The 26,317-nt window shown below is 53.6% G+C and overlaps 10 protein-coding genes across 10 annotated transcripts; 5 read left to right on the forward strand and 5 right to left on the reverse strand.

Moving 5' to 3' along the window:
• Positions 1-21: 21 nt before the first annotated feature.
• Positions 22-2,514, forward strand: DACRYDRAFT_101048 (uncharacterized protein; the record flags this gene model as incomplete). Its single annotated transcript, XM_040767514.1, has 7 exons — positions 22-251; positions 353-454; positions 504-645; positions 692-890; positions 938-1,215; positions 1,492-1,617; positions 1,666-2,514. The coding sequence occupies 7 exons, from the start codon at positions 22-24 to the stop codon at positions 2,512-2,514; spliced, it is 1,926 nt and encodes a 641-aa protein (XP_040626813.1).
• Positions 2,515-2,736: 222 nt separating this feature from the next.
• On the reverse strand, positions 2,737-8,412 carry DACRYDRAFT_23463 (P-loop containing nucleoside triphosphate hydrolase protein). Its single transcript, XM_040773248.1, has 11 exons — positions 7,280-8,412; positions 5,817-7,228; positions 5,670-5,767; positions 5,042-5,619; positions 3,937-4,989; positions 3,772-3,884; positions 3,678-3,718; positions 3,570-3,629; positions 3,265-3,522; positions 3,125-3,209; positions 2,737-3,069 (listed from the first exon to the last, which is right to left on the reverse strand). Exons 1-11 carry the CDS (start codon positions 7,884-7,886, stop codon positions 2,869-2,871), a joined length of 4,506 nt encoding a protein of 1,501 aa, XP_040626814.1. The 5' UTR covers positions 7,887-8,412; the 3' UTR covers positions 2,737-2,868.
• A 473-nt stretch (positions 8,413-8,885) lies between these two features.
• DACRYDRAFT_23464 (uncharacterized protein) lies at positions 8,886-10,483 on the reverse strand (the record flags this gene model as incomplete). Its single annotated transcript, XM_040773249.1, has 3 exons — positions 9,910-10,483; positions 9,441-9,861; positions 8,886-9,390 (listed from the first exon to the last, which is right to left on the reverse strand). Coding segments are annotated over exons 1-3 (604 nt in total), but the record flags the coding sequence as incomplete, so codon positions are not given.
• Positions 10,484-11,186: 703 nt separating this feature from the next.
• Positions 11,187-11,798, forward strand: DACRYDRAFT_109346 (uncharacterized protein; the record flags this gene model as incomplete). The annotated part of the gene is made up of 1 exon (XM_040768866.1): positions 11,187-11,798. One exon carries the CDS (start codon positions 11,187-11,189, stop codon positions 11,796-11,798), a length of 612 nt encoding a protein of 203 aa, XP_040626816.1.
• A 269-nt stretch (positions 11,799-12,067) lies between these two features.
• Positions 12,068-13,380, reverse strand: DACRYDRAFT_81523 (acyltransferase-domain-containing protein; the record flags this gene model as incomplete). Its single annotated transcript, XM_040776515.1, has 4 exons — positions 13,179-13,380; positions 12,980-13,128; positions 12,612-12,923; positions 12,068-12,562 (listed from the first exon to the last, which is right to left on the reverse strand). Coding segments are annotated over exons 1-4 (957 nt in total). The 5' UTR covers positions 13,180-13,380.
• Positions 13,381-13,781: 401 nt separating this feature from the next.
• On the forward strand, positions 13,782-14,785 carry DACRYDRAFT_117546 (uncharacterized protein; the record flags this gene model as incomplete). Its single annotated transcript, XM_040770407.1, has 2 exons — positions 13,782-13,971; positions 14,021-14,785. Exons 1-2 carry the CDS (start codon positions 13,864-13,866, stop codon positions 14,783-14,785), a joined length of 873 nt encoding a protein of 290 aa, XP_040626818.1. The 5' UTR covers positions 13,782-13,863.
• Positions 14,786-18,770: 3,985 nt separating this feature from the next.
• DACRYDRAFT_68835 (alpha/beta-hydrolase) lies at positions 18,771-21,054 on the forward strand. The gene is made up of 2 exons (XM_040775886.1): positions 18,771-19,626; positions 19,678-21,054. Exons 1-2 carry the CDS (start codon positions 18,855-18,857, stop codon positions 20,775-20,777), a joined length of 1,872 nt encoding a protein of 623 aa, XP_040626819.1. The 5' UTR covers positions 18,771-18,854; the 3' UTR covers positions 20,778-21,054.
• A 137-nt stretch (positions 21,055-21,191) lies between these two features.
• On the reverse strand, positions 21,192-21,805 carry DACRYDRAFT_23466 (mitochondrial import inner membrane translocase subunit TIM8). Its single transcript, XM_040773250.1, has 4 exons — positions 21,765-21,805; positions 21,613-21,701; positions 21,378-21,561; positions 21,192-21,329 (listed from the first exon to the last, which is right to left on the reverse strand). The coding sequence occupies exons 1-3, from the start codon at positions 21,792-21,794 to the stop codon at positions 21,420-21,422; spliced, it is 261 nt and encodes an 86-aa protein (XP_040626820.1). The 5' UTR covers positions 21,795-21,805; the 3' UTR covers positions 21,192-21,329; positions 21,378-21,419.
• Positions 21,806-21,969: 164 nt separating this feature from the next.
• DACRYDRAFT_117549 (Utp14-domain-containing protein) lies at positions 21,970-25,302 on the forward strand (the record flags this gene model as incomplete). Its single annotated transcript, XM_040770408.1, has 4 exons — positions 21,970-22,371; positions 22,420-23,056; positions 23,108-24,777; positions 24,827-25,302. The coding sequence occupies 4 exons, from the start codon at positions 21,970-21,972 to the stop codon at positions 25,214-25,216; spliced, it is 3,099 nt and encodes a 1,032-aa protein (XP_040626821.1). The 3' UTR covers positions 25,217-25,302.
• Positions 25,303-25,320: 18 nt separating this feature from the next.
• DACRYDRAFT_109352 (DNA-binding protein) lies at positions 25,321-26,233 on the reverse strand (the record flags this gene model as incomplete). The annotated part of the gene is made up of 5 exons (XM_040768867.1): positions 25,321-25,410; positions 25,468-25,744; positions 25,794-25,909; positions 25,957-26,120; positions 26,170-26,233. 5 exons carry the CDS (start codon positions 26,231-26,233, stop codon positions 25,321-25,323), a joined length of 711 nt encoding a protein of 236 aa, XP_040626822.1.
• Positions 26,234-26,317: the final 84 nt, after the last annotated feature.

Consider the following 26,317-nt stretch of genomic DNA (forward strand, 5'->3'; position numbering starts at 1 on the left):
GCGGCAACTACGGCCACCATCATGCCTAGCGCAACCGCCCCTCCGCCCATGTCGACCCCGCTTACCCCCTCTCCTCCCCCCTCAGCACACGCACCAGCAAAGTCCCAACCAGCACAGGGAAAACCCAAGGCCCACCCGCAGGAGCCCGAGCATCCCCGTGATCGGTGGGAGACGGCGTACGTCTGGGCGTTCTTGAGCCGGTTTTGTACGGCGGTGATACAGAAGACTCAGGGGTTGGAGAGTGTCATGGAGTGAGTACTGTGTTTGCATTGCGTTGGGTGGAGCGGGTGGAGTGGTGGCGATGATGATGATGCAGGGTGTATTGTGATGGGATGGTGCTGATTACGCATAGTTTGGAAGACGCGATACTCATGCCGGAACATACGCCTCTGCTGGAGACGGTGTTCATCTCCCTTATCCGGATGTGCAAGCCCAACACGCACACGCGACTCGAGTATGTCCCCTCACGCGCTGCCCTCCTTCGCCCAGCTGACCGTATGCAGCGCACAGACTATCCCTAAGACGTTGCTGGCGCTCATGACTGAGCGGAAGATGGAGTGCATGTGGTACGATATCCGGAATAAGGTGTTGCGGAACCCACTCGACGGGGTAGAGGACGTATTCAAGGCACCCTGGGGACTCAAGGTGCGCTTTCTGCCTTTATCTCCCAGCACCAGCTCACACATCCCAGCTGGACATCCTAAGACAGCTAGTGGATTGGGCACTCGTTACCGACTCTGGGGTGAGGGAGAGGATCAGAGCGGTGAGAGACGCGACGAAGTATCAGAGCAAGCCGAAGGAGCCGACTCAGGAAGGTGAACCGGGGGAATCGATCGTCCTTGACCCTATTGGGCTGGATCTCGAACGGCGACGGTACTGGGTCTTGGATCGTGAGTCTTTATTACTACATCTTGGAGTTCTACTAAGACCCAAGCAGACTCGGGGAGGATGTATCGTTCTCTCAACCCATGGAAGAACGTCTGCCCCTTTACAGCGCTCACTTCCTCCTCCACAGAGTTGCGGGCAGAGATTGGGAGGCTGGAAAACGAACTTGAGGAAGTTGAGGCTGCCCGTCAACTCGAAGCTTCTCGTGAACAAGGTCGTTCCCGCTCGGAAAAACCTCGGCACCCAGTGACGAAATGGGAGAATTCGATGCGGACCATGGTCACACGGCTCAAGGACGAGATACTTCCAAAGGTGGAGCAGGAGGAGATCGTAAGTCCGCCTTTACCTTTTTTGCACTTGGACACCCTCAACCGCGTTGCATTTGCGTTGGCCTGGTTGGCTCTGGCCAATCAGAGGGTTTGCACCCGCGTTATCCGGCCGCGCCGCATATGCGTGCATTGTCACTGTGGTCACTGCCTTGATCATCAACCCCCGATCACCCAGCGGGTGACGCGGGAGCCCAGCCCGCTTCGAGCCATCCCATTTCCTCTCGTTCATTCTTTGCCTTCCTGTTCCAGCAAGCTAACGTGATTCTCACCTGGACAGCGGCAGACGAAGAAACGCAAGCAGCTGGAAGTGCGGCAGAACTATATCGCCCTGCACGAACTTCGGGAAAGTCGCACACGGAGGCAGAGGAATAAGCCGCGTTATGTGTATGACGGGGTGTCGGAGGCGAGTTGCGTCCTCATTTTCGTTGCCTCGGACTGACTGGATAAACAGGAGGAAGATAACGGAGACGACTTTGTCGAAGAGGACGAAGGGGATAACTATGAGAACGATACGGACGAAGAGCCTCTACCGAAACGCTTACGCACATCAGTACGCGCCCCACCGGTACCGACACGATCAAGCGGACGGTTAAGCGCTGCGCAAGCGGCTCGGGAAGCCGAGGGAAGGAAGGAGTGGAGAGGCGAGAGGAGGAGCTCGAGGTTAGGTGGACCGTCGTTCGATGATGCGGCTAGTGTTGTCGAGCCTTCGAGCCCTGGCAATGCGAGCGAGCACACCACGGCGACCGAACAAGGGACCGTGAACGGGACTGAGAACGGAAACACGAATGACAATGACAACGGGGATGGGAACGGGATGAGCAGCAGTGAGAAGCATCCTTCGGACGAACCGATTACCCCTGCCCTACTCGACGCGGACGAAGTCGGCGCACAGCAGCTATTCGAATCTGTCCGGCTAGCCAAAGAGCGGAAACAGGATGCATTACGACACATCGGCGGTGTTTCCCGAGTGAAGGATACCGAGATCATCGTCGAAGCACCGAAGGGGAAGAAGTCGGGCAAATTTTGGTTCTACGCTGTCGAACCCGTGAACCACCTGGGGTCGCTGGAGATCCCCGACCCGCCGGATATCCGCCGGAGACCGAGGAAGAACAGCAAGCGAGCGAGCAGTGGGAAGGACAATACTGCGCAAAGAGAGGGGAGCGAGGAGCAGCCCATCATGAAGGACGAAGATGTGGATATGGACGGTGGGGAAGAGGGGTCCCGGACGATGACGAACGGGAGCGGCAGCAGGCACGACGCCTCTGAAATTACGACATCCCCCTTGCCTATGGAATTCTGAGCGCGAGTGGTTGGTTACTCAAAGGTTGAAAATATCCTCTCATCGAGATTTTGGTTTGATCCGCATATACATCTGCATTGCTTGAGCATAGTGTCTTGTCCAACGTTTTTCTCGTGTGCCCAATGTTGCACGCTTCTTACCAAACTTGTGTTTACCAATACGAGCATTGTTCCAAATTCCTTTTGACTTCACTGTGTTCTCTTTGGTTGCATAGGTGGTGGTCTAGCCTCCAAATGTGCTGCATGAATTTCTACCATAGGCGATGTACTAAAAATAGCTGAATGCAGAATGGCACCACGAGGGCGGTGCACAAGAACGTGCAACAAAGGCAAGCATGACATTCAGTCCATACCATCAAATCACCTTATCCTTCTTGCCAAGGACATCTAGCAGTAACTCCCACCACTGTTCCTGCTCCTCGTTGATCTCTTTGCCTCGCATCCGCAGGCTGATGATGGCGGCAGCGTGATCGCGTAAATACGACAGCGCTACGTTTGCCCGTGGTGGCAAACGATACTTGATTTTCTTATCCAGATAAATGGTATTGGATGAGAACTGTGGAGCGGGATTTGAGTCTCGGAAACGCTTGGACATGTAATTATCTGCTGACCTTGTGCTCTGCCTCTCCACATAATAACAGGAGGGCCACATCGTCGGCTGGACCCGTCTCCCAAGCGTACAGCTTTTTGGATTGCCTATAGATCCCGAAATTCAGTCATCCGCTGTATTATCGGGAGCAGATTCACTTACATGAGCGTGAAATAGGAAAGATAATTAGTACCATATTCGTAGGATTTCGTGCGGAAATTCACGCTTGTCGGGTGGATAGACGTAGGTGCACCGTTGCCAAGTGTTCGAAGAGAGCCATTGTTCGGATCAATTGACAAAAGCTTTGGATACAGTCCAGCCGCAAGGGCAGCGTGAATGATATCAAAGTTGTTGCTGTTCTCATCACACACGGTTGGGACGGCAACAAAGCGCACTTTTCCAGATCGATGATAGCGAGCACTGTTCATCGTGAGCAACTGTTTGAGAGCATCAACTGAATTTCTTACCGGCTAAGCTCTCTTTCATACGCCTGATCAACTTGAATGAAGGAGGAGTCCACTAAATAGCTGATGCATGATCAGAGACAGATTCGCCCGCTTCGGGAGTTGACACACCTGAGGAATTGTTGCCGTAGCTCCTCAATCTGTTGCAGATTCTGAAACCAGGGTCAGAAACATCGCTCTCCCGCCTCTCATGACTGATCCGCACCGGGTAGCTTAGGTAGTTCTTCCGGCAGAACGTTCGTACTGATCCCCCCGGATTATTACACACTTTTCGCCAACTGCTGAACACATTGTGAAGGGTGAGGAAATCAGAGTTGCCTGTTTTCGATGTCAGAATTCGGCCCCCTATGCGTGAAAAGAACATGCATACCTATTTTGAAGCTGAGCTTGGCCTTGTCCGCCTCAGCCTCATGACCAAAAGGAGTAATGAAAGGCGATTTCAGATTCAGACCAGCGGCAATTGTGAGAGCTGGATCTAGGCATCGGAAGAGGACCGCAGTGAGGAGGAATTTACCCAAATGGACATCTGTCGGCAACTTGGATAGAAGACGACCCATTGGAGTGATATCTTCAGATGGCGTCAATGCTTTGACTTCCACTAGAGCAGAAACAGCGCGCTGAATATTGACAGGCGAGGGCGGATCCAATGCTCGAGATAGCACGTCCTGGATGGACGTACCGAGGTCAACCTTGAGAATCTTGATCCTAAGGGCCAAGTCAGATAAGCTCAGACGCATCATTTCCGGCAGAGGATGTTCGGCCATCTGAGTCTCGAATCGAAGCTTGGTGAAAAGATGGAAACATAGACCAGCTTGCACTCGGCCAGCACGCCCGCGTCGTTGTTTTGCGTTGCTCTTGGCGATGTGGCACTCAACTAATTTGGAAATTTGACGCTTCTCATCGAAGCGCATCTCTCGATGTCGGCCACTATCAATGACGCAGGTGATGTCAGGAATTGTAATACCGGTTTCGGCAATATTGGTGGAGATAACAATCTTCCTGACTCCTGGTGAAGGTACGTCGAAGACGACGAGTTGTCCCTCACTGGAAATCAAGGAGTGGAGTGGGTGGATACGGAAAGCCTGCTCGATACTGAACAAGGGATGCTCGTTCAGCATGTCATTCAGCCTTCTTATTTCGTTCAAACCAGACATAAAGACAAGAACGGCGTTGGAAAAGGGCAAGTAGGCATCATCTTCGAAGCATATGCGCTCCAGAAGGCGGATGATAAGATCATACGGGATCATACGTTCGTCGAGTAAATTGATCGTGGACACAGTGCTGGAGGAGTAACGCGGCTCAAACTTGGCAGGTGTTGCAGTTCCGTTCTCGGCAGCAAGATCGCTGTCATCATCATCCACCATTTGGTCTTCATTCCACTCAAATTTGGTCTGTTTGCCAGATCGAGCATATTTGTCATTACCTACAAGAAGTCAGAATGAGAACGAACCAAACTCATAGAGATCCGGACTCACCCCGCTTGGCATATGGTGATCCTTCCTTAATAGACCAGCCGGAAAGCTCAACGGCATCTTCCAAGAAGCCCACCTCCACAGGGAAAGTTCGACCAGGAACGCTGATCATGGGGCATCCACCAAAAAACTGAGAGATCTTTTCGGCATCGAGAGTGGCGGACATGAGCACGACCTTGATATTTCTTCCCTGCTCGAGCAAGGACTTGATGACAATGAGCAGGAAGTCCGATTCAATTGAGCGTTCGTGCACTTCATCGACCACGATATGAGTAATGTCATCGAATGCGGTTCCCCTGCCTCCATGACCACTACCACCTTCGAGCATGCGGAGTGCAATTCCATTAGTAGCAAAGGTCAAACGAGTGTTCTTTGTAGTATTACTTTCAAGTCGAATAGAATATCCCACCAGGGATGCAAGAGTCCCCAATGTGCCAGGAGGATCCCCCAGCTCATTAGAGACGCGCTGGGCCAGAGATATCGCGGAGATACGTCGTGGCTCAGTCACGAGGATCTTGCAGTGTTTTCCAGCGGCAAGATGTTCTTCTAGGATAAAAGAGGGAACTTGAGTTGATTTCCCGCTGTGACATGATTAGCATCGCATATTTATGGATGGTAAAATGTGACGTACCATCCGGTCTCACCACTAAGAACAAGTATGCCAGCTTGCTCGAGGGTTTCAGTAATGACAGTGCGGTATGGCGCAATGGGCAACATATTCCGGTATATCTAGTTCTAGGTCAGTATCAATATTATGGAATCACACGAGCATACATACGAGCATCTCCTGATAAGCTGGGCCCATTTGTCTAGCGAAGAATCCAGCCTGTAGTTGGAGCGGATTGAGCTCGTTACCCATCGGGAACCTGTGGCTCAGCAGCTCATCCGTCGGGGCAATGACCTCCTTGGTAATCTTGTTCGTTGTTCTCGCCGCCCATACATCCATCTTCGACTCTGCGATCTCCCTCAACATAGCCCAAGTACGACGATTGGCAGTATCCTCAGCGTCTTTACGTTTCGTTTCTAGCTCATCCCATAAGTCTCTGAAAGTAGCAGGTAAGAGACGGAAGGATGATTGCACGCTCGGGATGGTGTTCGACGCGCCGAACCCAGCAAGAGGGATGTACGCAAGCCCATGCAAGGCGACAGTCGCAATAAAATTTTCGGCCTGTGTCTGATCGTAACATCCCTCATCGTCCATTTCCCATACTTGCTCGGAGCCTCCGACCCACAGGATCCTGACACCGGCACGGCACGCGCGACTCGCGCCTCCGACGCGATAGTAGAATATAGCTGCATGTCGGCCGTGTGGTTGCTTTTGTACTGCGTCAACGAGCAACTGTTTTGGAGCTCGAGCACCACCCTGCTTGGGCAAGGCCATGTCGCGAATTCGAACAACAGTCCCGGTCTTCGTGATCTCTTCGGTCGGCATTTCGTCTAACATCGTGCCAAACATCCCTCCTTCCTCGCTCTCTGAGCCAGAATCCTTGAGCTCAGCAGGGGTCTGGGCAGGACTCTTGCTCGTTCTCGGTTTCCCAGGCTCGACCATAGCCTTCGTGGCAGGTTTCTTTGCTCCCTTATCCGGCGTCGGTGAAAGTACAAGACTGAGATCGGAGTCGATTGCCAGCCCTTTCAAGCTAGCCTCCAGGGCCCGCGCGTCGGCTTTTTCCTTTTCTTCACGGTAAAGGGCTTCGCCTTCCGACTCGCGGAAGAAATAGTGCTCCCTAACCTTTTCAAGCCGACCGCGCAGCTCTTCCATCAAATCGCCATGGGGACCATGGCGTCCCACGCGGCCATCCTGCTTTCGCACCTCGTTGAGTTCGCGCATAGCCAGCTTGATCTTCGCGTATTCTACGTGTGGATCGTGGTCTAGGTCTGATGTCGCATCTGTGCCCAAGGTATAAGCTGCGAGGATCCGCGATTTAATATCCGCACGCTCGTCCCCACTACTGTCAGGCGATAAGGACGCAGGTGTAGGTTCCTGCGTCTGCATGCGTGGGGACGCAGTAGAGGAGGGAACAGTGCTGTTTGCCGTCGAAGACGAGAGAAGTACGCTAACATCGGTGGTCGAGGACGATGCCAGGGACTTGTTTGTAGTCGGCGTCTGTGGCATCTGAGCTCGTTTGAACCGGGAGGCAGCTGTAGTAGGGGTTTGCGAAGCTGATGATTTGGTATCATCCTGCGAGGTATCTATGACTGTATGAACAACCTCATTGCCAATGAACAGGTGTATGCACATACCGAAGCTCAGCTCTTCCTCATCGCAATGCAACCAAAGCCAGTCCAGCGCCTCATCTAGATCGACTCCAGCGATCTCCTTCATGCACTCCAGAGTGCGCTCCTCTGAAAACCCCAATCTTCTCAACGTTCCATATGTAATCCCCATCTTTGCGAGCACTTTCTCCTCAGTCTCTGCCGCAAGACCTTGGGGACGTGGCTGAGCAGGAGGGTGTTCTTCCAACAGACGGAAAACACGCTGTACCCACCCCGCTTCGCCCCCTACTCCAGAGAGAGCAGATATTGTAGGAAGAGAGCGTGCCATACGTCGATCGAACTCGATTCCCTTTAGTGCCCTCATAACTTCGCGCTCCGTCTTTTCCTGGAGCTTATCCACCAAGTTCTGGAGCGACTGCTCTTCTGCCTTAGCAGGATCGAACTCTTCGACGACCGGTACCACCGTCACGCCGTTTACTCCACCGATAGCGCTCGAGGTTGACTTATCAGCCACGTCTGCGAGTGCATCGGGTTCAGACTCGGGCTCTTCGATAGGAACGACCTTCTTCAGGACGCTAGTTGTCGCGAACCCGCGTGCGACGGGTTTGAGAGCTGACTTTTTCTTCTTCGCCATTTTCCGAATGGATTTTTGAGCTCGTGGAGCGGTCAAGGGTATCGGATTATATAGGATATTCTGGCGAGAACCACTACCGACGATGAGATGAGAGGTGGGGAAACGCGGCGCGAGGCCGGTAGGTCGTTAACGCTTCTCTATATTGTGTTCTCGACTTGATTCTTGTAGATAGATGCGGGCGTCAACAGTGTAATCGAGACGTGACGAGCCTTTGTGGCGAACGACCTCCTGCAGCCGAGCCCTACTCCAGCACCGGGACGCCTCGCACCCCTAAGCTTCGTATATGCGCCTCTACCAGCGAGTCCCGTGTTGTAACGCTCGTTTCTGAGGTTCTTGTGTAAGATCGGTACGTCCACGCCCGGTTAATGCCGTCCCGGTCTCCGCACCCCTGGTGACGATGACGAGTTGGTTGGTGGATAGTCTTGGATTCGGCTGTAGTGAGTTAGCAAGCAACCTGGCTCGGCACGCCCTCCGTCGACGCAGAAGAAAACAAGCAGCAGCAACAGTCGATGAAAGTATGACAACGGTCAGTCTGCATGGAAGAACCTAAGGCAAGACGCGATGATTGGATGAAAGGTGAGGTGTCACGGTGAGTCGGACGAATTCACGGCAATGAATCTTGGCCGGCGGCTGTGCACGGAGCTCGGAACCCTAACGCCGCAATAATAATAAGTCCGATCATCATCTTAGATCGGGGCTAACAAAAATTGTACAAGGCGTTTGATCGGTGCCGTGTCTGGTGGCTACCAGCATTATATTTGAGTTGTGCGATACTGTAAAGAGGGAAAATACACCAGGTAGAGGAAAAGGTGTCTCATGAAGGCGAGTTACAACAAATGGGGGGAAACGGTGGTTGAGAAATACATACTCACAAGTATAGCATGGATACAAAGGCTGAGAATGTCTCACTTCGTACAATCGAACACAGTCTCCCTCGCCCCGATATTCAACACCTGCCGTTTTATTCCCATCCTCCTCCTTCGTTTCCCGACTCCCCTAAAATTCCCAAAGTTCAATCTCCACCTTCTTCAATGCTTTTGTCAACCTGTCCGTCTACCTGCTCGACATCCTCAACCGGCTGCCAGACGCCCTGAGATGCTTCTAGTCGCCAATACGATACTCTCTCCATAATATCGGCGTTGTTCGCTCCAGGAAGGTGAATAGCTCTACCATCGTCGCCATCCTCGTCGCCGGGATCCTGTGTGGGAAGTTCATCGCCATCCTCAGTATCTTCTCTTTTCCGTTTCTTAGAACGTGATCGATCTGTTGATCGAGAATGTGCACCGTGACGGGCACGCCAAAGATCAAAACGCCATGCTGCTTGTGGAAAGCCGAAAGAAGGCTCATGCCCCTTCGCCTCGCATAACTTAAGTAACGTGGTGTCAAGAATGCGTTCTAGATCCACCCGGCCCCATTGCTCCAGGTTGAAAAGGAAAAAGTTAAATTTCCACCAGTGGTGGACCATTTTCATATCCAACGCATCGCATAGGAAGACTCGGATTCTCTGATGAGGGCTTGTGAACTAGACTTGTGACGATGTTCAACATGACTTACGCCAGTGTCGTCCTGCACGCATCCCAGAACCCGGAACTCGGTAAGATTCCCGACGACAGCAAAGCAAACCTGGTCGTTGATGCCGAATGCCGCAAGTTGCCGTTGCATCGTAGCTAGAGTGAATACAGCCTGGGCAGCATTGAAAGCCGGGTGATTGAGCTTCCACACAAGAGCGAGTAGAATGAAAGACACGCCGACTCTTTTGCAGAGGTGAGCAAAGTACAGTTCATCCCGTTGTGAAGCGGTGGCGTCCTCGAGAGCAGACGATACTCCAGCTCGAATCATCGTGGAAGGGTGATAAACGAGGATGGCATCTCCTCTTGCACAAGTGGGATACCCTTTGTCGGTACCTGACCGGTCCAGGAGGGAGGCATCGGCATCTTCACTGCGCGGACTGCAGGTCTCGATCAATACTTCACTACTATGCACTGTATTAGTGTGGTAAAATCTTTCCACCAGGTGCACGTACGAAAATTTGGTGAAAGTTCCATCTTCGAGGCTCTCCCGCATTTGAATGAGCTGTAGGAGATAATCCCAGGGCATCCGGGCTGTCGCCTCATTGATAATACCGCCATTCACGTCACCAGACTCAGCTGTCGCGCTGATCTGGCCGAATATCCGCTCAAGCTCCGGCAATCTGTCGAGGATATGACAGCCATCTTCAATTTCGGTGGCAGAGAACCAGGTGTCGTCCAAGGTCTTGGTTTCTTCGCGCAGTAGGTTTCGACGGGGTCCGCGATATCGACTTGTCGGTGGGATTTCCTCCTATCGCGCGAGTGACGTAGACGTAACACGGTAACATCGAAGTTTCTCACCGTCTTCAGCTTCCGTGGAAGACGTCCACTACATAACTCTGCACATTTCTCCTTGACTTTCGTTTTCAAGGTATGCATATGTTTCATCCGTTTTTGGAGAACTTCGGAAGATGATCTGGAAGGGCCAGATGGCTGAGTTGAAGCAGGAGTATGACGCGGTCCTCCAGCGATTGGCGAAGTGATGAGATCGTCGAGCTGATAGTGTAGCACCACGCCGGCGAGGTGGCACCATTCTTCAAACAGATGGGTATCACGGGCAACACTACTGACAGTGATGCTCGGCGCATAGGACATATTTGTGAGAGAGGGGATGTGCGTGTGGTAATTATGAGAACTGGAAGAAGCTTATTTAAGGGTCTGAACGAATCAACTCGGAAAACGCCACGCCAAGACCAAATTCACATGCATCGCCTTCCCACCCAGCCGCCTCAACATGTCCATGGATATGTTCTCACAGAAGTCTGTGCTTTTGTGCATATGTCCCTGCATAATTTGGCAGCCAGAAAGCTCGCACAAAACGAGCTCTTTGAGCAATGGTGTGACGTAGTCGGAGTCTCTCTGCCGGTCTTGATTGGCAGTCAGTTGAGGGTGCCGAGTGGGAAGACGGACAGATTGACAGAGATATTGAAGAGACCGGGGATCGAGTTGGAAATGCACGGAGAGTATAAGTAAATCCAGGCTAGATCGCATAGGATTATTATCCGACTATTCCAAAATCTTGTTTTCCTACACGCCTTACAATAATAAGTCTTGTCAGAAGGAAAGAAGCACCAATACGCGTGTGAGCCATATGGACGCGGCGCGTCGTCGCCGTGTTACCTCTCCCCGAAGGCGTGAGTTGCCATTAATATACTGGACCTTGATTCCATCCTACCAGAGGACATATCGCCTTATACCCTTTTCTCTGCATACCATCTGTTCTCATAAAGTAATGGCGCTTACGACGAATACCGAGCTCGCCAAACTTGACCATGTCCTCATCACGGCCTCGTTCACCTGCTTTTTCCTTTCGGCGCTCGTGGGGCTGGCGCATCTCGTGCTTCACCAACTGCACAACTCGAACATATCATCTCCTTCTAGCGCTACGAACGCGTCGAGTACTAGCTCGGACAAGCTCTCTCCTCCCTATGACAGCGATCTGAACTCTCCTATCACTCCAAGTGGCCCAAGTCCCAACAGCACACTCGCGAGCATCTTTGACCCAAGCCTAGGGGACATCAGCCTTCTCTCCACGTCCAGCATAGCCAACTCTACCCTATCCTCCGAAGACGAGCTTCTCCTGCAAGGCACTCCTATAAGTCCCAGACCGAGCTCCTATAAATATCTTCAGCAACAAAGGAGCGTCCTCGAGCTTAGGAAGAACGTGTTACTCAAACAAGCGAGCAGCTTGGGAGAAGAAGTGAGGGAGTTGGCGGGGCAGGTGAGGGACCTTCGGCGAGAACGGGAGAGGTTGAGGAATGTACTGAAGAGTGCGGGAATAGAGTTGCAGGAGTTGCAGGACAGTTGGGAAGAGGTGAAAGAGAATGGTAATGGGAAGTGTTAAAGCGTCCCAAGGGCGAGGGAGGCCATGATGATCAATTCAACGTGACAGGCCAGTTCACGGCCTATGTTTGCATTTTATACTGTAACCGTCAACATTATCCTGTACTCCGATACAACTGTTTCGCTACGTTTATCACCAGTCACCTAAGGCTCAATCTGTGTTCACCTCTTCGGAGATATCGAACAAATCAAAGGATGATGATTTGTAGCGTTTGAAAAGTCTATAATACAGGTTTGCTAAGCTCGATTCGTCCACCCTGGTAAGACAACTCAAGCGAAAGTTCTGTACAGCAACCACCCCGTAATCACCGGCACGCCATACGAGAACGCCTGCGCGATCGCCCACGGGTTCTTGACCTCCAGTGTGCGCGTATACCGTCCTTGTGAATTGGAAAACTCGCCCGTCTTGTAGAACCCATCCATCCACCTGTCCTTCTCCCGCCACCGGTCTAGCAGCCATCGATCAAACATGTCCTTCTCTTCTTGGCTCGCTTCGGCGCCTCGGGTTGCACTGTCGGACATGTCTCCCAGAGGGAGGTCCTTAGCCTGCCACATCCGTATATGCAAATGCAGTGTCGGTGGTGAGATGCCGTTAAAGAACACAGATCGGAGGGTATAAAAGTCTTGCCCATATCCGGCGGGAGGAATTCCAGCATAGCCGACTGTGAAGTCTACCACAGCAAGGTTAGGGATAGATGGTGCGAGCGTCCGCAGGGAGAAGAGCAGCCCTGTCGAGCGTGGGAGCAACATGTTGACCATATCTGCCTATGGGTTGTCATCAGCGCTTGCAGCTGTAGGAGGAACGCAGACGCACAATCCCTGCTTTCTCGCTATATTGCCTGCTTTTCGCGCGTGTCTCGTCGCTTACCAAGGTCCCCTCTGGATAGATCAGGAGAACAAACGGCTGCGCAGCCTTGATCGCATGTTTCCCTAGCTCGAGTAACTTGCGTGCCAGATATACCCGATCAGCAGCCCAGCTCCGAGTGATGAATATGAACCTGTAGAACTGCATCCCCCACCCGAGGACGGGGATCCACTTGAATCGATCCATGAGGATAATATAGATGTGCTGATGGGCATGGGCGAAGTAGAGGGCGCACCAGAGGTACATCCAGTCGAGGTAGCACTGCGATTATTTAGCACTTGGCACTAGAAAACCGGGGGGAGGGAAGGGGAGCGTACTTGGTGGTTGGCGATACATACGAACTTCTGGGGTAGGCGGAGCTCAACCACTTCCCCCTTGTCGTTCCTGACGCATATAGCATCCAAATTCATCCCCTCGTCCGCAGTGATCACGAGTTCAACAGGGGCGAACCACTGTATAACGCACACTACGCAGAACTCTAGTAAGCACAGTACTTTTGTGAACAGGGGGACGTACTGCACAGAAGAGCGAAGCTGCCCTTAGTCCAGTCGATGATATCGTCATAGAGGTTCTTCGTCAGTGGTAAGAGCGCGAGAGGCCAGACGATGAACTGCGTGAGTATAATGGAGAGACATCCGAAGTTGTAGATGTTGGCAAAGAGTATTGCAGGAAGCCATTGGAATTGAGCTTGCCGTTCACTGATGGGGAGCTTGTATAGCTGAGAACGTGGGATGGGCGTGTTGTTGGATGTGGACTTGATGGGGAGGGATGAGAGCTCACTCCGCGATGCAGGGGACATCGCTATCTGGAGAGCGCGTTGAGAGGAGCGACGGGAGACCAGACGGCGATGCCAAGGACAGTGAGGACAACGAACAGGACGCTATGGACGATGACACGACACGCCGACCTGCCCGTCCCCGATCACGCACACAAGATGACGCGGCACCTCACACGGGCGCTCTATTATCTTCCCTTATTAGGAAAGGATTTTGGGTTTGCTTCCTTCCCTGACCCCGACGGCGCTTATCATGGCTCTCTGCAACCAAGCCAATTACTGCCGACCACTACCAAAACATCATAAACGAAGAGCACAGGGCACCATACTTCTGCCTAAACTGGACATTCGCATCATTATCCTCACGCTTCAATTCAATGAGAACCCAGCTGTCGGCGCGGCCCAAGCTCTTTCATCTTAGCAACCATGCAGCGACACTGGGCGGCTTTGGGGATCGATGACCAGGTCGCTTTTGCCATCGTCGCTAATGTGTCAGAGCTTCGGATCCTGGGGTGCGTGCAGGATGATCGCAGAGTAAGTCAAGCGAGGTATCGTCGATGGATTTTCTTACAACTTTCCTCAGGGCATACACGTCTTCCTATGTGACACCCTTGACATGACATGGATACAGCACTGGTGGAAAGGCGTTTTCTTCCTCTCTAACGTAGAGTGCTGTGGTCGCGTGGAGCTTGAAAGAATGCTACTCAGTCGGCCTGAAGTGATCACAACCGAGGAAGTGGATGCTGCGCTTCGGCTTCGGCGACGGGAATGGCGGTTTGACCAGTGGTTTTCGCGTCCCAATTCTCAACCCCAACGATCCTCAAAGAAGCGCAAAAGAGAGGACAGCGAGGACGGACACGGTCGTCCTGATGAAGGTCCATACGATGGCGGCCCTGGGACTGGGAATGATGAAGGAGGCGACAATGGGAATGACAGCGGAGACCTTGCTGCGGGTGGGGATGGCAAGCCCGCTGGCTGCGGGCGTCATGCCAAAATACCCCGGAGGACATCAGGTTGTCGAGAGCCTTCCAGGGGGTATGATAAACCCACCTCTGAAGTTGTGGTCGATAATGAGAGCGACGTCTGGGCTAATATTCGACCTGTACCGGCTGAAGAATGGCTTCGTCTTGCCTTCGGTAGTGACAACGACGACCATGACGACACTAATGGCGAAACAAACTCTGTGGATGAAGCAATGGTCAACCATGGTCGAGGAAAGAACAGTGTCAATTCCAGAGTGCTTGATTGGCGACTACAAGTACCTGAGGATCAGGTTGAGGAAGATGCTGTCGAACTCGGCCATGCATTAGAAGGAGATGCAGGGGACGTGGGAAGAGATGGAGAATGACAATAGAGGCATCGAGTGCCCCGGATGGTTAACGTTCCTCTGGAAGATTCGCCGTTTGTGCGACATAATCCGAGTTATTAACATTATCATGTATGTCTCCTTCGCGTTGTTTCTCTGTTTCTCGTGCGTCCAATGCTTAAGCCTTCTTTTCCATCAGCATTGTATAACAACGTGTGATTCCATTCTGTCGTTCGGGTGTACCATACTCGATTCCCAACACCCGTTCTTTGACGCTGAACGACGTCCTTTGTAGAAATCATCCTGCAATCACTAACACGCCATACGAAAACGCCAGGTTGATCTCGCACGGAGTATGCACTTCCCGTGTGGGATGAAAGAACCGGATGATGGTGGGAGCGAGGGACGGAGCACACCCCGTGACGCGGCACCTCAATTGAAGTAATCACGTTCCCACGGGCGCTTTTATGGCTTTCATTTGCTGCTTCTTCACGTGCTACCGACTACAATGTCTTGCAATTGAGTTGGGTGTCAGAGAATGTACATAAAGGGTGTTTCGGTGACCGAGGCAATTCCCGTATGATTACTGCACTTTAGTGCAAGGGAGGGTACGATCGGGCAATGGTGTGGTATCCGCACACGGGAGGCATATTCAGAAACCGGTATGAAGCTAATGGACCCGAACCAGCTTTTGGGAGAAACGAAATACCGATGTATTCGGATGAAAATGCAAAACGTGATCCCGCCGGCAGGGGGGGGAAATGGAGCAAATTCTGGATTTCTAATCAGCAACTCGGACAAGAAAGGTCGGATCTCCGGTATGCGTTTGGCAAGTGTTTGCCCGCGGATGGTGAGCGACAACCGGGTTCCGTAAGAGGGAAAATGACAGCTGACAACGGATAAGGGAAGACTAACAACGGGGACTGACAACGGACGACCGAGAAGGGAGTTCGAACAGGAGCCGGAGTCGTTAACCAAAGAAAGGATGTAGCGGTTGTCAGTTTTAGTTAGACTATGGCTGCAAGTGTCAGTGCGGTTGTCGGCCTTCGTCCCCTGAGGAGGGCGGCGTATCAACGTGATAGGCAGGATAGAGCTCTAAGGGGGAAAAGAGGAGCGAATCGGGTGCACCCCATGGACGGTTCTTTGATGAAGGTTTTCTATCGAGGAATTCCAGGGATTGAGGTGCCTGGACTGTTGGTCGTCTGTGGGTGTGAGGATGAGGTGAGGATGAGGATATTTCCTGGAGTGATTTGCATGGATTGTATATGAGTTGGCTGATGATCTGATTGAGAAGATAGATAGCCACAAGACTCGTTGCTTGGATACAATTTACATGAGGTGAATAAACCCTTCGAACAGTAATGGAAATACAATAATTCAAAGTTGAAATGTCTTCTTTTTACGGGAGCATTTTCACTTTTGACTTTGAAGTGCCGTTTTGAGTGCACATTCCAGTCCCATCCCATCGTCACCAACGGGCGAGGACGCCGTCAACGTCCTCACCGTCTTTTACACCGTCCTCGACATCCTCCACCCACGACGACGACGAGGACGACAACGGCAGCAACATCGACGACAACGACGATACCCCCCCACTCCTTCCATCCAATACCCAATGGCATCCCACACTTCCTTCCTTCCAGAGATGGACGACCATCCCCCCGGCTCTCGATCAGCCTTCCGCCGCTCAACCTCCTCCCTCAAACGCTTCACCAACTTCAGGTTAGGCAGCACCCCCGACACGCTCGACATCCCCAGCCTTACCGCCTCCCTTCGCGACCGCTCAAAATCCCCAAACTCGAATACCAACTCACAGGCGAGCATATCCACCCCGGCGGCGTCACAACTCGGGAGCCCACGCCTTGGGTACTTGGACAAACATCCCCCAAGTCAGGGGAGGAGTAATTCCCGAATGTCGGATTCAAGGCTAACGACCGTCTCTGCCGGGTCGCGCTCTTCTGCTGCTTCCGCTCCTGCACACCCCAAAGGAAGGGCGTACGACTCCTCCGAGCTGAGGAGCGACGGACCTCCTGTACACAAACGATACATGCGAGAACGCGGAGCAGCGTCTGCCCCCTCATCTCCTGGTCAATCAGAACGAACCTCCTACCACCCTTGGGGATCGCGTCTGCCCACGACACTCGCTCCCCCAGCAGGCAGTTACCGCTCCGCCGGCTCAGGGAGTCAAGGACGTAGTTCCTTCTCCCCTCTCCCACTCCATCGTTCCGAACACTCAGACTCCAGCGCATCAACCATCCCTGCCACTCCCGTGCTCGCTGCTCTCCCAGACCCGGGAAAAATCACAGCGCCTTTTCCTAATAGTGTCGAGGCGATGGACGCGCTCGTCGACTCGTTGAACGGAGGTGTCTCTGGTGCAAGTGGGTTGGGAGAGTCGTTCAGCCCCAACAGCAGGAGGAGGGCGGATAGAGAGAGGGCGCGATATGAGAGGTACCTGTATGCACCACCGTTGCCCAAACCGCCTGAGGGTGTTACACTCGGCAGACGCCAGAGAGCGATCAGCGAAGACAGTATTGGCCCACCTCAAGAACGGGAATTGGTGAGCGAGGGCACGCGTGCTCGTGGGGAGCGCGAAAAGGGTCATAAAGAACGAGACCGGGAACGGGAGAGGGCGAGAAAGGAACGCAAGGACCGCGAAAGGAGGGAACGTATAAGAGAAAGGGATCGGCTTGTCGAGAAGGACAAAGAACGGGAGAGGGAGAGGAGGAGAGAGAAGAGGAAGTTCGAGGAAGCCCTTGCTCTCCAACTCCAGGCGCACGAAGGCAGGCCTCAGCAGCAGGAGGCGAGGTCTCCCAGCAGGCTGAGGTCGCGCGAGCCTGTGAGGGCAGAACACGACCGTGAACGTGAACGCGAGAGGGAGGCCGACGCCGTACTCTCAACTACGCGATCTAGTTCTCGCCTACGGCGGACCCACAGTAGGGACGCGTCCTACTCCCATCCTCCGAGCGCGTCGCACCACTCGCACTCACGCACACACTCCAACTCCAACTCCCAGTCCAACCTGCACTCACACCGCGACGCAACACCAGGCTTGACCCGCTCGCATTCGCGCTCCCAGAGCAGGCTCAGGCCTGCAGCGAGCGACGAATGGGACAGGCACTTGGAGACTAGGGAACTGACGGAGCCTGTCAGGAGGAGGAGAAGGCGGGAGGCGGCTGCTGCTAGCAATTCTGCTCCTGCTGCTCCTGTGGCTAGTGCGCCTAATGGTGTACCTCCTCCGTCCGCAGCAGGAGGCGTGAATGGGGTCGTTCCTACACGAGCGAATGGGATCCTCCCGCCTCAGGAACGTGCTGCAAAGCCCGAGCCCGAGACAAAACGCGACCAGGAGCGGGAAGAAGACCGCACCCGGCGTAAAGACAGCAAGAACCCGCGTCGTACCGTGTCTGCGCAGTCCCCCGAGCCCCTCTCCCCAAGGCAGAGGCGCGACGCCCAATTCCAGCGGGACGTTTCTGACCTCCGTTGCTTGTCCGACGACCCGGCTTCGCCTGTTACCCCTGCCAATGCCCTCCCCATCTTGCCAGGGCTGAAGGAGGAGGGCAAGAGCGCTGTACCGTTCCCCAGCCCTGCTATGCCGAGCATTAGGACTGTGCCCTCGACGCCGCGGAAGCCGCGCGAGGAACAGCAAGGACTACCGCGATCTCGCCCTGTGGCGGAGCTGAACTCCCTCACCGTGCCAGAGCCGGAAGTGACAAACCTCAGCTTCGAGCACATCGGTGCCCTGGTGCGGAGGGGTGATTCCCCCGGTGGTGACCTGCCTCCCTCCCAAGCACCAAAGGTTCCCGCCCCGCCTCTCCCACCAAAGTCGGATGCGCGCAAGCTCGCCCCTCCTGCTCCTGCACCTATCCGCACTTCTGGCAGTTCCCTCGAGCCCCTCCCTTCGCCTTCTATCTCCTCGCCTCCTACTTCGCCAGGGTACGATAGCGGCTTTGGCGGTAACTCTAGTACTGGCCCAGGTGCGTCTAGGAAGTCCCTTCCTCCAACTATCAGCGAGATCATACGCACCCATGGGCCTGCCCTCAACAAACAGAGCTCGTTCGCCTCCCCGCGGGGGAGTACCACTGCGCAATCCGTTGTTGCCAGTGGGGCAGGGAGGATGCTTTCCCCGCAGAAAGAGGTGCCTGAGGAGGCCGAGCTCAGCCACCGCTCCTCACTTGATAGCATCGCCGAGGAGGTCCGGCGTACTCTCCAGCTTGCAGAGGACGGTAGTGCCAGAGACCGTGAGGCGAAGCCGTACGTCAACAAAGGCAAGTCTGCCTCAGAGCCACCTGCAAGTGCGATCCAGTCCCGCGTCCAGATTACCGGGGAACCGTCAATGCCCCAGACCGACAGCTACTCGCCTAGCGTCGACTCAAACTTCCCTGCTGGGACAAGTTTCCTCCCCATCCCAGCTGCGCCTGCCAAAGGTGCAAGCTCGGAGAACCTCGCCATCGCACAACAACTGCGCTCTCCAAGGTATACTAAGCTGCTGACGCTTAAGCGTTCTCCGCACCGCGGGCTCACCGTCTCCCTCGCCGATGTGGGCAGCTCAACCGGCCACCCGGTGTTCGTCTTCCTCGGCCTCGGCTGTGTACGCTACATCATCGGTCTGTACGACGAGATGGCTGAAGCGCTTGGGCTCCGGCTTGTGTGCGTCGACCGTTGGGGCTTGGGTAAGACAGACGACGTCCCTGCGGAGAAACGCGGCTTACTTGAATGGGCCGCCGTCATGGAAGAAGTTGCGGACATGATGGATATTACTGAATTCTCGATGTTGGCACATTCCGCTGGAGCCCCGTACAGCCTTGCCACGGCTTTGAGGCTTGGTAGGAGGGTTGCTGGCAGCATCCACCTGCTGGCCCCGTGGGTCAGTACCACCGTCGAAGGCGGTAAGTTATCTTTTGATCCAGTGTGGGATGTCGTGTTGACGTGATGAACAGGCTACAAGTGGCTCAAGTATGTGCCAAATGGACTGCTGAAGACCGCCCAGGCCGCGGAGTGGAAGGTGCAAGGCTGGAGGCTCGGCAAGCCGCCAACGATCCAATACCAGGCTATTGGATACAACGCCGCTACCGGCGCCTCGACCGGTGTGGACGATCGCCAGAGCTTCCAGTTCAGCGACTATGACGACCTTGCTGACTTTGATGGCCGGTTCAGCAGTCGTACAAGTCTTCAAGCCACGATCAATGGTATCAGCTCACTCCCTCCTATCCCTCCCACCCCACCAACCTCGAGCGACGTCAGTCCCAAAGGTGTCGTGAAGCACAAGACATCAAAAGGAATTATGAGTATATTCCGGGGCAACAAACATAATGGTGGCATCTCACCCAAAACGCCATCCTCCACCACTTCGACTTTGCCAAAGGGTTCCCGAGGCAGTTTCATTACCGGCCGCAGGCACAGCAATGCCGGACAGTCGATTATGAGTGCGACCAGCACTCTTCCGTCGCTCAATTTGCCCACTATCGAACCAGATGACGTCGGCTTGGGCATCAAGTTCGACATTCTCGAAGAGTATGCTATGACTGGCGCCTTGCCGACCAGGAAAAGCGACGGCCCCCCGACGATCAACCCCCGCGCTGGTCTGGGTCGGAGGTCAATCTCGCTGACATCCCGGAATAGCAGCCGCAATGGTGGACCAAGCGCACTGGCCGCACCCTTGATGCAGCGTGCCAACACGTCGCCAACTGCGCCCCCGCCTAAGGCACCAGGCAAGGCCATCACCCTCGCTGATGCCCTTGTCCGTGCATCACATGCCGAGTCGCTCAAGGGTGGAACAGCAGACCTGCTCGCCATCCTAGAGCGTGACTCTAAGCCATGGGGCTTCTCATACACCGACGTCCGACATTCCGTGCTAGTGTGGTATGGCGAGAAGGACGAAAAGATCAGTATCAACAGCGTGCGATGGATGGAGCGCGCTATGACCGACTGCAAAGTTAAACTTGTGCAAGGTGCAGGGCATTCACTACTCACCAACGCGCAAGTCGTCGTCGAGGCTCTCGAGAGCATCGCAAAAGAATGTGTCATTCGCGATTACTGAGCGCCGCCATCCAGCACACCAGTATATATACCCCACCACATGTATTCCCGCCTCTCTACCCAGGCCGGTTGTGTACCCTCGCGCCAGCGCGCACCGTTGTATATCACGCTCTCTCTCGCTGAACTCGCGCTTACGGCTACACCCATCATTCTACCCATATTCAACATACCTTCGGTCCTTTAATTTGTTGGTATATAATCAGTTGTTTATTCCCGCCACTTGGCTCGGTGGATCCCAGTTAATGTACAGTACGCGTACTCCATAGAGCACACCAACCCTTACAATCTTGCAGTCTTCTTTCCAATTCGTTTCAAGTAACTCATTCGCATTGTTCATGGTTTGTCCTCATTGTCAGTTGTACTTTCCGGTGTTGATCCAATCCGCAATTTATTTAAAACCGACGGACCGTGTTGAAGAACTTAAGTCAGATAACTAGGTTGCAGGAGAACATGCATCCTCATTCGATATATACATGGTGCGATACGTATATGGTGGTGCGTCCTAATAGAAAGGCACATGTCCCAGACTTTTGGCAGCCTGCGTTGATCGGCCCTGTCAGTGGTCAATGCTAGCCCTGCTACATTCGAGTGGAAATCTCACCGAGACACTATCCAGCAACGCTCATCTCATCTCCCAAAGAGATTATGCACCACCAGCCTGTCTTCGAGCCTCTTCGACCTTGTTGATGATAAACAAGCTGCTGTCCAAGAACCGGTCGACACAGTTGGTGAGGCACGTCTCCTCTCCCCTCGAAAACCGGCCACCAATAGAACTCCCCACACATCTATTCTCACAATCAGACAGAGTAATTCAGACTTGAATGAAAAGTGCTAACTTCTTCCAGCACATGTCCGTCAGCGTATGGATGCTGCTTTGCACCTGCGACCGGGCGCTCTCCTGCTCGATGAAGCTAGCTAGCTCCTTCTGCTCGTCGGCAAGAATAGCATGATGTTAGCGTCTCATAACATTTTTAGTTGAACAATTCACCTCGAGTACCTCATCCGTTGCAGTAGACATGTTGTAATACTCTATACAGGAGGTCACAGAAGTTCAGAAAGTGGCCCAGCAGAAGAAGCGCGTAATGTTGTCGGAAGCAGAATTTTCAGCATATCCAAATTAGGAAAGGACCCTAGCAGAAATTATTGGCAACTGTAAATGCTCACGGCGTAGTCTCTTGACCATCTCTCACATAATGGCCAAAGGCGGTCGCTCCACTGGTCGCTCCCTCGGACACCGTCCCAACACATCTAAAGCTTCCGATAGGAGAAAATTCAACGCTGCAGGTGCAGTAAAGCGTATTGCCAGCAGGGGCAACAAAACATCAACACTCGATGTCTACGAGTTTGCGCAAGCGAAGAATCGTCGTTTGTCCGTTCGGCAGGAACTGGACAGAGATGAGGAAGAGTTGGGGAGAGGGGAGGCAGATGATCTAGATGGCGTGCGGCTACCACCTCAGTTCAGGATGCCAGCGGATGATGAGGACGGGATCGTTGGGAGCGGCGATGATGAGGAAATCGACTCTGATGAAGCGTTTGAGGGCGACAGTGACGAGGAAGGATTCGCTAATTTCAACTTTTCCAGTAACAAGAAGAAGGTCGGTTCTCCTCCATGTCTGTCCTCACCACTCGCTAAGGTCCAGTAGGTGTCGGCGGCCAAGAAGGCTCAACCTGCCCAAAAGGTATCCAAGAAAGCATCTACGGCTGGACCCCTCATTAATTTAGATGAAGATGTGGACACCTTTGGCGGATTTGGGGATGAGAAAGATATAGATAGTGGGGACGACGATGAGGATGACGACCAAGAGGAGGATGATGATGACGATATGGAAGGCAACGACGGCGATTTCATGGACCTATCAAGAGTGCTTGACGATGGCCATGATGGAGATAAAGAGGACGACAAGGACGAAGACGGAGATGAGGGTCCAATGTCAAGTCACGCACGCACAGAGGAGTCAAGAGTATTACTCACGCAGCCAGGCGAAGATGACGAACGAGCAGAACAAGAAGACGACATGGAAGAGGATCACGAGGACGATGAGGGAGAGGAGGAAGAGGACCGAAAAGACACCGCAGAAGACGATGACGATGACGATGATGATGAGGGTGATCTTGCCAAGCTGTCTTCCTTCATCGACAGCTTCAGTCGCAAGCGCAAGCTTGACGACGATGATGTCGAACACCAGCCGGAAGCGCGCAAGGCGAAACGTCGTATTCTCCCTGAGACTAGTCAGGCTGGACCGGAGAACGAGTTCGCAGTACCTAGTGGGGTACAACAGGGTGCGTCCTGCGTGTCTAGGCTTGACCTTGAGAACTCACGATTATATGCAGGGAGAAAGAAGCTACAGCTGCAGGATCTACTGGCTCCTTTATCACAAGAAGCTGGAGCGGCAGATTTGCTCTCTTTGCAAAAGTCGACCAAAGCCCTGACATCAGACAAGGCGGCTGCTCCGCTTTCTGCCCCTCTCCCTCTGCGCGCACAAGAGAAACTTGATCGGCAAGCAGCATACGAGGCCACCAAGACCGAAGTCCAAAAGTGGGCTCCGACGATGCGTCGTATTCGCGAAGCAGAGCACCTGTCCTTCCCTCTACAGTCTGAGCCCGTGCCCCGGGAGACGAACGCATCACTCGCCTCAAGCTTCAAACCATCGAATGAGATGGAGTCCGCGGTGGATAGGCTGTTAAAGGCTGCCGAGCTGCGGGAAGAGGATGTGCTGAAGACGGAGGAGTTGGGTATGGCACATTTGAGCAAGGAGGAGGTTTTGGCCAGGAGAAAAGAGCTCAGGCAGATGAGGGAACTCATGTTTCGAGCGGACTTGAAAGCCCATCGAGTGGCGAAGATCAAGAGCAAGGCATACCATCGACTACAGAAACGACGAGAGAAGAAGGAGCGACAGGCTCTCGAGGAGGCTGGATTGTTGCCAGATGGGGATGATGCCGGCGAGGACGGCCAGGAGAAGAGAAGAGAGCTAGAACGGGATCGTGCGCTTGAACGGGCAACACAACGGCACAAGAATACGGGCAAGTGGGCGAAAGCAATGCTTGCCAGAGGAGAGATGGACATCGATGTGAGACGTGAGATGAACGAGCAACTGGAGCGAAGTGAGCAACTGCGGCAGAAGATCCTTGGTCGATGTGAAAGCGAGGACGAGAGCGAGAGCGAAGACGATGATAACGATGACGACGACACGATACGCCGGAAAGCATTCGACGAGCTGGCTGCGCTGGAAACGGAAGATGCGGCGGAAAACACCGGCAATCACAAGGGCATCATGTCTATGAAATTCATGCAACATGCTGCAGCGGAAGATGCACAGCGCGTGCGTAGGGAACAGGATGACTTCGTCCTTGAGCTGGAGCGGATGGGTGCCGACTCAGGAAAGTTACAACAGGAAGAGAAAGACGACGACGATGAGCGGCAGGCGTATGTGCTTGTTGGTGGGAACAAGGGAAGACGAGTATTCGGTCCAGGCGCTGTCGTTCAGGCGCCAACTAGTGACGCACTGCCTGGCGCAGTCCTTGATGTCACTGAGGCTGTTGCGCTCTCGCTGTCCGATGACGAAGTTGTGCCGGATCCTCGCCCAACCGGATCTTCTGCAAATCCCTGGCTCGCAGCAGGAGGCCCTAGCAAGCTTACGAGCAAGAAGAACCATGCTCTCACCAAAGACAGCACCGCGGCTGAGAAGAGCCAGGCCGCGTTGAAAGGTGTTCTGGCCAAGACCAACGCGTCCAAGAAACAGCGGGAAGACGAAGCGAGGGTCGAGATCAGCATGAATGACTTGCTTCAGGTTGATACGGGCAAGGAAACGAAGGCTGCCGCCGGCCAGAAAAAAGCGAAGGGCAAGAAGGCAGAGAAAGCGAAATCAACAGCCCAAATCGCCACCGTTGATGAAGCGTACAAGGATGAGGACAGCGAGGATGAGGCAAACGTCAAGTCCACCGCTGCCTTTACACAAAGAGAACTTGTCGCTCAAGCTTTTGCGGGGGATAACGTTATTGAGGTGAATCTCAACGTCTCGTATCGGAATGGCCACTGACTGGCTTGTTAAGGAGTTCGAAGTCGCCAAAAAGCGCGAAGTGGAAGCTGACGCTCCTCGGGAGGAAGACGTTACACTTCCAGGCTGGGGTAGCTGGGGAGGGAAAGGCACCCGGCCACCGAAGCGCAAGGTTATCAAGAGTATCCCAGGTGTTCTGCCGACGCAGCGCGAGGACGCCGGGAAGAAGAATGTTATTATCAACGAGAAGCGAGACAAGAAGGGCGCGAAGTACCAGGTCAAAGACCTGCCGTGGCCATATACCAGCCAAGGGCAGTTCGAGCGCATGATCGAGCAGCCAGTGGGAAGCGAGTGGAATACCCGGACTACGCATCAACGTCTTACGGTGCCGAAAGTGGTCAAGAAGATGGGTACTGTTATTGATCCGGTGGAGAAGCTTTTCTAAAGTATGAGCTCCGTTCTCTCGTGTACGACATGATACCTTGCATGCTGTTATTATAGTCTCCATGATACTTATACATTGACGGTTACAGTACCTCGTCCATCGTGTTAATCCTCATCGGTTGCTCGTCCTTTGCCCTTTTCCTTCCGTCGAGCACCATGCAGCTTCGCCTCAGATTCCTGTACCATCATAGAAAGCTATTGTAGAGCGTTAGTCCCACGGTAGCTTCGTAGCGGAAAGCGAAGTGTACTCACATCAATGACACCCGTGTTCAGCGCCCTCACAACATGCAACTTCGAATCATCTCCGACACCCTCCGACGAATGTTGCAGCACGGCCGGCATCCATGGTGGTGGGTCACCTTGCTGAGAGGCCGTTGGTCGCGCCTCTTCAGGCACCTCCAGAACGATGGCGAAAGAGGTGCCATCATCGATTGGTAGCTCCCGTAGTGTGCCCTCAACCATACCGAGCTTCACGAGAAAGCTTCGAAAATATCCAGCTAGCTGCCCTGGGCTCATCGCACCTTGGATCCTGGCCGCTGTTCAGATGTCGCATATATGCGCGCATAACTGCCACTTACGGGTCATCACGCCCTTGTACAGGTACTTCGATCATGCCTTTGACCGAAAATATGAATCTCTCGAGTGCTACATCGTTCCCGTCTTTGATAACAACGATGACCTTGTCCACATGTCCCTGTTGTATGCTCAGCCAGTGTTCCTCGGATAAAAGCGAAGACGCACCAGCATCATCTCGTCTCTCACCGCCTTCAACGCTCCAGATATATACTCATTTAGCCCCGGATGTCGAGACTGGTAAACAGGTGCATCGTATTTCTTTCTCCGAACAAAAGCTTCTGGTGGATAGACCTGTCGTAGATATAGGATGGTGTGAACGGCTGCTTCGACTACATACTGGTCAGTTCAAACCAAGTGACAGGAGAGGGAAGCACGTACGGAATTCGACAATCGCTAGGAACGTCTCACTGAAGCTGATGCCTGCATCAGCTGCGAGCACCATGGTGCATAGAGAGAGAAAGAGGTGGGAGACACAAGAGGAGCGACGTGACTGTTCGCGTGCCATGCCGATCGCGTCTTCGTCTTA

The sequence above is a fragment of the Dacryopinax primogenitus genome, assembly GCF_000292625.1.
Source record: "Dacryopinax primogenitus strain DJM-731 SS1 chromosome Unknown DACRYscaffold_14, whole genome shotgun sequence".
Taxonomy (NCBI): Eukaryota; Fungi; Basidiomycota; class Dacrymycetes; order Dacrymycetales; family Dacrymycetaceae; genus Dacryopinax; species Dacryopinax primogenitus.

Excerpts from the sequence above, each read along its gene's own strand:
- DACRYDRAFT_23463 (XM_040773248.1), bottom strand. The coding sequence starts at position 7,886 with ATGGCGAAGAAGAAAAAGTCAGCTCTCAAACCCGTCGCACGCGGGTTC. Across the intron at positions 4,990-5,041 it reads ATCACCATATGCCAAGCGGG|GTAATGACAAATATGCTCGA; the intron begins GTGAGTCCGGAT and ends GACTTCTTGTAG. Across the intron at positions 3,523-3,569 it reads TATGAAAGAGAGCTTAGCCG|TGCTCGCTATCATCGATCTG; the intron begins GTAAGAAATTCA and ends CACGATGAACAG.
- DACRYDRAFT_68835 (XM_040775886.1), top strand. The coding sequence starts at position 18,855 with ATGCTTTCCCCGCAGAAAGAGGTGCCTGAGGAGGCCGAGCTCAGCCAC. Across the intron at positions 19,627-19,677 it reads CAGTACCACCGTCGAAGGCG|GCTACAAGTGGCTCAAGTAT; the intron begins GTAAGTTATCTT and ends CGTGATGAACAG.
- DACRYDRAFT_23466 (XM_040773250.1), bottom strand. The coding sequence starts at position 21,794 with ATGTCTACTGCAACGGATGAGGTACTCGAG. Across the intron at positions 21,702-21,764 it reads CAACGGATGAGGTACTCGAG|AAGGAGCTAGCTAGCTTCAT; the intron begins GTGAATTGTTCA and ends GCCGACGAGCAG. Across the intron at positions 21,562-21,612 it reads ACGGACATGTGCTGGAAGAA|ATGTGTGGGGAGTTCTATTG; the intron begins GTTAGCACTTTT and ends TTGTGAGAATAG.